This window comes from Portunus trituberculatus, chromosome 10, assembly GCF_017591435.1.
Source record: "Portunus trituberculatus isolate SZX2019 chromosome 10, ASM1759143v1, whole genome shotgun sequence".
Classification (NCBI taxonomy): domain Eukaryota; kingdom Metazoa; phylum Arthropoda; class Malacostraca; order Decapoda; family Portunidae; genus Portunus; species Portunus trituberculatus.
Window position 1 is genome coordinate 1,321,583 of NC_059264.1, and position 7,500 is coordinate 1,329,082.

Sequence of the window (7,500 nt, forward strand, 5' to 3'; positions counted from 1 at the left end):
TCTTCTTCTTCTTCTTCTTCTTCTTTTTCTTTTTCTTTTTCTTCTTCTTCTTCTTCTTCTTCTTCTTCTTCTTCTTCTTCTTCTTCTTCTTCTTCTTCTTCTTCTTCTTCTTCTTCTCCTCCTCCTCCTCCTCCTCTCCTCTATGTTGCTGTCTTCTTTCCTTTGTATTCCTTTGTATTCCTCCTCCTCCTCCTCCTCCTCCTCCTCCTCCTCCTCCTCCTCCTCCTCCTCCTCCTCCTCCTCCTCCTCCTCCTCCTCCTCCTCCTCCTCCTCCTCCTCCTCCTCCTCCTCCTCCTCCTCCTCCTCCTCCTCCTCCTCCTCCTTACGCACCTCTTTCTTTTCTCCAAACTTTGTGCCGCATTACGAAAGCGAGAGACAATATGAAATCTCTCTCTCTCTCTCTCTCTCTCTCTCTCTCTCTCTCTCTCTCTCTCTGGGGTTATTTTTCATCTTTTTTTTTATTTTACTAATCTTTATTGTAAATTTGTACAGTTTGATTGTTTGTCTACTCATTTTTTTTTTTTGTTGTTGTTGTTGATCTTTTATTTATTTATTTCCTTTAAGTATTTCATTCTCAATTTATCCGAAAACTTCACACAATCAATTAATCACCCATAATGTTAGATTGGGTTGGGTTAGGTTGGGTTAGGTTAGGTTAGGTTGGGTTAGGTTAAGTTAGGTTAAGTTAGGTTAAGATTTAAGTGAGGTTAGAATTAAGTTACATTATATAAGGTTAGGTTAGGTTCAGTTTAGATAAGGTGAAGTATGATTAGGATATTTTAAGTTAGGTTAGGTTAAGTTAGGCTAAGGTTAGGTAAGGTTAGGTTAGGTTAGGTTAGGTTAGGTTAGGTTAGGTAACTCAGCTAGTAGTCATCCATTAGCCAGCCATCAGCCACCAGTCAGCCACAAGTCAACCATCTGTCAACCATCTGTCAGCCATCAGCCACCAGTCAGCCACAAGTCAACCATCTCTCAACCATCTGTGAGCCATCAGCCACCAATCAGCCACAAGTCAACCATCTGTCAACCATCTGTCACCAATCAGCCACCAGTCAACTATCTGTCAGCCATCAGCCACCAGTCAGCCACAAGTCAACCATCTGTCAACCATCTGTCAGCCATCAGTCACCAATCAGCCACAAGTCAACCATCTGTCAACCATCTGTCAGCCATCAGTCACCAATCAGCCACAAGTCAACCATCTGTCAACCATCAGTCACCAATCAGCCACAAGTCAACCATCTGTCAGCCATCAGTCACCAATCAGCCACAAGTCAACCATCTGTCAGCCATCAGCCACCAATCAGCCACAAGTCAACCATCTGTCAGCCATCAGCCACCAGTCAGCCAGCCATCAGCCACCAGTGAAGCATCTGTCAGCCATTAGTCAGCAGTCAGCCAGCGCCTCTTCTACTACCTCTCTGCTGACCCACTGCTTGAGTAACTCTTCGGCTCGTCACTCTCTCCTGCTGACAGCTGATCCATGCCCTGAGGAAAGAGGAAGACGAAGATTAGAAGAAGAGGAAGGAGGAGGAGAAAGAAGGAAGAAGAAAGCTGGGATAAAGAGGATGATTAGAAGAGGGGGAAGAGGAAGAAGGAAGAAGAAGAAAGCTGGGATAAAGAGGGTGATTAGAGGAAGGAGATGAGGATGAAGGAGGAAGAAGGAAGGGATAAAGAGGAAGATTAAAAGAAGAGGAGGAAGAAGAAAGAGGGAGGAGAAGGAAAAAGGGAGAAAAAGGCTGGGGTGAAGAGGAGGAGAGAGGAGGAGGAAGAAGAAGAAGGCTTGGATAAAGGAGAGAAGGAAGAAGAAGGCTGGGATAAAGAGGAATATCACAAGAAGAGAAAGAAGAAGGAGGAGGCTGTTTCAGTTGAGAGAGAGAGAGAGAGAGAGAGAGAGAGAGTGTGTGTGTGTGTGTGTGTGTGTGTGTGTGTGTGTTAGTTGGTCATTATTACCTGTTCTACCTTCACTAATTACTCCTGCCCATTAATTGCTGTCATTACCTGGTCCAATTACACGAGTCGGAGCTTCGGGTTCACTGTCTCGTTCCAAGGTTCGAAGCACCGATTGTATTGTGAACCGTTCCTTATTCCTTCTTTATTTCTTTCTCTTATTCATTCGTTCGTTTTTTTTTTTTTTTTCGTATTTATTTTTTTTTTCGTTGTTTTATTTCTTTTCTGTCTCATCATTTCTTGTTTTCTGTTCTTCATTCATTTCTTTCATTTCTTTCATTCTTCCTCACTCACTTCCCTTCTCATTCACTCTTTCTCGTTTTTGTCTTCCTCTTTTTATTCACTCCTGCCTTACCTCCTTCATTCCCTCCCTGTCACTTCCTCTCCTTCTCTGTCATTCACTCTCCCTCGCATTTATTCATTCCTTTCCTTCTTCCTCATTCAATTATTTCTCTCATTCACTCTTTCTCACTCTTCCTCTTTCACTATTTATTCATTTTGACCTTATCCCCTTCTGTCTTCACTCTTTATCCTTCCTTCCTTCCTTCACTCCTTCATTCTCACTCCTTCTCTGTCATTCATTCTCTCTTTCTCTCTTCCATTTTTATTCTTCCCCTCTTTCTCTCTCTCTCCAATCCTCACTCTTCTCTTTTTCCTTCTCCCATTCACTCTTTTGTCATTCTCTCTCTCTCCTCTCTCCTTTCATTTGCATTCTTCCTCTCTCTGTCTCCCTGTAGATGGCGTTAAGCAGATGCATTGAAGTGTACTGAAGTGATCTAAGAGAGCTGACATGAGGGGAGAGGTGAGGAGGTGCTAAAGTGTCCTAAGAGATGTAATAAAGGGTTTTTAAGGGCAGGATGAGAAAAATATGGTAGATAGATAGATAGATAGGTAAGGTATATGGACTCTCTCTCTCTCTCTCTCTCTCTCTCTCTCTCTCTCTCTCTCTCTCTCTGAAGCCCCAGTCACACACATGGGCGCGGTTTGAAGGTTCATTCCCGCTGGTCGTGGCTTCGTCAGGTGCCTGGGTAACCTCCACCGACACCCCGCTGTTGCCCTGCCCCTCCCGCTGCTCCTGCTCCCGCTCCTCCCGCTCCAGCTCCTCCTTGATCTTGAGACATTGAAAGGAGAAAAGGAGAGAAAAAGTACTTGTTAGACATTATATGAGATTATTTGCGTATTTTGATGCTGCTACCGTTTCTGCTGCTACTGCTACTGCTACTTTTTCTGCTACTATTTTTAATGTTATGGTCTATAGCGCCTGTAGGTCTACTTGAAGAGTATGGGAATCGCTGTTCAACTTCCACCCATTAGCGGCGCAGGCAGTTTTATTTTTTTTATCTATTTATGTATTTTTGTTATGCAAGAGAGAACGCTGCTATGGTCTACAAAATGTTAGAAAAAAACAAAGGCCCACTGGAGCTGCAGGTTCCCTAAAAGGTCCAAAGAGTCGTCCAAAAGCAAGGGACAAATGTCTCGACACCTCTCTGTTCAAAGAAGTTAAGTCGTAGGAAGATGGAAATACAGAGCCAGGGAGTTCCAGAGTTTACCAGTGAAAGGGATGAATGATTGATAGTACTGGTTAACTCTTGTATTAGAGGAGTTGGACAGAATAGGGATGAGAGGAAGAAGAAAGCCTTGTGCAGCGAGGCCGCAGGAGGGGAGGCATGCAGTTAGCAAGATCAGTAGAACAGTTAGCATGAAAATAGCGATAAAAGATAGAAAGGGATGCAACATTCTGGCGGTGAGAAAGAGGCTTAAGACAGTTAGTCAGAGGAAGGGAATTGATGAGACGAAAATTTATAGTGGTATCCATATCACCACCCAAGCGCATCTTTGGTGTAAGGCAATTACACCTCCACCTAAAATCTGGGTACCATGGTGACACGTAGCTAACTTTAAACCACTCGACAAATGACAAAGTTTCAAGTTGGCACATGGTGGAATTCCAACCTGTGCATGGACGTGTGCCCAATCCCACACTCACCACCTTATCCACTTCGCTACTACCTCTACTACTACTACTACTGCCACTATTGCTGCTACTGTTACTGCTTGGATACAAAAAGATAAAACAGAACAGAAGAAAAGAAGATGTACTCTGAATAACAACAACAACAACAACAACAACAACAGTGAAAGAGAAATGCTGAAAATTAATTAGCAAAACACGAGAAATCACTTAATAGATAACACACACACACACACACACACACACACACACACACACACACACACTTGCCACTTCTGGTGATAAAATGAACGAAGATAAGATAAGATAGAGGACAGAGAGAGAGAGAGAGAGAGAGAGAGAGAGAGAGAGAATGTCTGTATTTAGAGGAATAACAGCTTGCGGCGTCTCTCTCTCTCTCTCTCTCTCTCTCTCTCTCTCTCTCTCTCTCTCTCTCTCTCATTATAACCTTTCCTTCACACACACACACACACACACACACACACACACACACACACACACACACACACACACACACACACACACACACAGAGAGAGAGAGAGAGAGTTTTACATAACACACATCTTGCCATTTCACTACTACTACTACTACTATTAGGCTACTACTACTACTACCACTACTACTACTACTACTACTACTACCACCAGCACCACCACCACCACCACAATATGAACTACGAAACCTCCAGACTGGAATACGACCACGAAAGTTTACCAGTAGTGCAAGATTGTATGTGGTATGATGGCGGATGTCGCGCTGCTCTCTATCGCTGCAGTGTCTCAACCTGGAGTACTATGAGTGAAGGGAGGCCACGCCGGCTCAATGCTCCTACTGTCTGGTTTACGCGATAGATATGTCTGGTTATCGCGATAGGTGTCTTAAGTTCTTTGTTTTTATCCACAAGTTATCAAAATCGTTCTCATCAAGTAGTTAGTAATTCCTCTTGACTGTCAAGGCGTAAAAGGAAAAGAAAAGAATAAGTGAAAAAGATTGCAAACTAGCTTCGTATTTTCTCTCTCTCTCTCTCTCTCTCTCTCTCTCTCTCTCTCTCTCTCTCTCTCTCTCTGGGGAAGAGGAGTTAGGTCATCAGGCAGGCATGCACGGGCAAATCGACTGACTCCCTTTCTGGTCGCCACAATGGAAGTACACACTGATGTTTCCCTGCCTTACTGTGTGTTGTACCGCCAAAAAAAAAAGAAAGTCCCTCCATCCAATGGTGTTCAATAAATAAGTGGATTTTGGGGCAGTAACTGAAATAAAATGGTGTCTCATCTTGTTTCTTGTCACCACTCACTGTGTTACTGGGCATCTCGAGAGGACATAACAGTAAATATTATGTAAATTACCAGTCTCGTTTTCAGTGTTATAACCTGCGCCTTCACTGTGTTTATTGACTTACTGCACAGATCTTCTTATCTCTTGTGTCCCCAACATTTTTTTTTTTTTAGCGAAATCATGCATTAAATTGAATAAAAACTGTTATTCAGTTTTCTTTGAAGTAATGAAAGATATGGCAACGTGGCACGGATTGTCTGCCTCACCCTGTGGACCAGTACAATTTAGATTTACTACAGTCTAGTAATGCCCTACCCTGGTTGGCGCGCTTCCCTCAGAGGGCTTTTATGGAGGGCTTACGCGTTACCCACAATTCCTTATTTGTTGAGACAAGACATGTTTCTTCTCAAGCATTTGACAGCCAGGCATAATAACGATGGATTCACTGACAAGTTATGTTAATTTTGTATGAAAATAGGTGGCGCAGTGACTAACGCTGACATTCAGGTGTACTATATAAACCGTTAGCGCACCACAACGTACCTCGCTTATGGTGCAAAACACCGCGTACTGTAGTGGTTAGCACGCTCGACTCACAATCGAGAGGGCCGGGTTCGAGTCCCGTCGCGGCGAGGCAAATGGGCAAGCCTCTTAATGTGTGGGGTGTGTTCACCTAGCACTAAATAAATAGGTACGGGATGTAACTCGAGGGGTTGTGGCCTCGCTTTCCCGGTGTGTGGAGTGTGTTGTGGTCTCAGTCCTGCCCGAAGATCGGTCTATGAGCTCTGAGCTCGCTCCGTAATGGAGAAGACTGGCTGGGTGACCAGCAGACGACCGAGGTGAATTACACTGCCTAATTCTCTCTGGTGTGCACACAATACTGGAAAGCTACTGGTGGAAAAATTTGAACTTTGCCTCGTCATTTCCACTCTCTGTTTGTGTGTTACCACCACTACCACTACCACCACCACTACCACTACCACTACTACTACTACTACTACTACTACGACTATGACCACCACCACCACCACCACCACTTACCTTCTCTACCTGCTGGAAATAGTCTCTCTCGGCGTTACTAATTGGATCATCGGGTGAAGTGGAGGTATTTTCCTTCTCTCCTCCTCCTCCTCCTCCTCCTCCTCCTCCTCCTCCTCCTCCTCCTCCTCCTCCTCCTGCGCCTCCTACCGCTACTGCCGCCGCCGCCGCCGCCGCTGTCCGTGCCCCTCCGCCCTTGACTCGTTCCCTTAGCCTCTGTTCCTTGTGCCGCGCCTCCAGGACTCTCTCTCGTCGTGTTTCTCTCTCCAGGATCTGAAGTAGTGGTGGTGGTGGTGAGGGAGATTGTGGTGATGAGAGTGTGGTCGTAGTAGAAGTAGTAGAGAAGATGGTGGTGGTGGTGGTGGTGGTTGGAGGAGGTAGTTGTGATAGAAGAGAAAGAGGAAGAGAAGATGATGGTGATAGGACGAGGAGGAGGAGGAGGAGGAGGAGGAGGAGGTAGGAGAAGAAAGAGGAAGAGAAAATGATGATAATGAGAGGAAGAAGAGGAGACAGAGATACTAGTAGAAGAGAAAGAGGAAGAGAAGGATGATGATAGAGGAGAAGGAGGAAGAAGAGGTTTTTTAGAAGAGAATGATAAAGAAGATAAGGACATACATACAGACAGACAGACAGACAGACAGACATATTTACATTCATTCAAAAAAAAAAAGTAAAATAAAGCAAAATATTTTATCAGAAAACATCAAAAATCTCGAAAAAAAAATTATTGAAAAACTCTAAAACTAAATTGGAAAAGTAAAAAAAGTAAAAAATCGAAAAAAGTGGAAAAAAGAAAAAAAAAAGAAAGTAGAACAAAATCAAAACACAAAAATTCCAAAAAAACTCAGAACCTCTTCAAAAATCATGTCAAAAAGTGAAAAAAAAAAAAAAAAAAAAAAAAAAACAGGAACCATCAAAACTCAGTCTCTTAAAAAAAACTCATCTAAGTACCAGGAGGTGGAGCAGCGCCCCACACACACACACACACACACACACACACACACACACACTCTCTCTCTCTCTCTCTCTCTCTCTCTCTCTCTCTCTCTCTCTCTCTCTCTCTCTCTCTCTCTCTCTCTCTCTCTCTCTCTCTCTCTCTCTCTCTCTCTCTCTCTCTCTCTCTCACACACACACACACACACACACACACACACACACCGCAGTGAAGGCCAGTTTCTCGTGTTTGTCAGAGGGCTGCACCAGTCTGGGGGGCACGTGAAGGAGGGAGAGGGTGCCCAACTGACTGCCCACACCTAGGAGACGG

The 7,500-nt window shown here is 44.2% G+C and overlaps 1 protein-coding gene across 1 annotated transcript in view; it reads right to left on the reverse strand.

The window, feature by feature from the left end:
* Nucleotides 1-485: 485 nt before the first annotated feature.
* The window catches only part of LOC123502137 (dynein axonemal intermediate chain 2-like), a 21,488-nt gene continuing 14,473 nt past the window's right edge, over nt 486-7,500 (reverse strand). The window contains exons 10-13 of the mRNA XM_045251354.1: nt 7,395-7,500; nt 6,240-6,509; nt 2,924-3,061; nt 486-1,488 (exon numbers count right to left, since the gene is read on the reverse strand). The exon at nt 7,395-7,500 is cut by the window's right edge and continues 44 nt beyond it. Of these exons, the coding sequence (XP_045107289.1) occupies nt 1,414-1,488; nt 2,924-3,061; nt 6,240-6,509; nt 7,395-7,500 (589 nt within the window). The 3' untranslated portion in view covers nt 486-1,413. The remainder of the gene's footprint in view (nt 1,489-2,923; nt 3,062-6,239; nt 6,510-7,394) is intronic.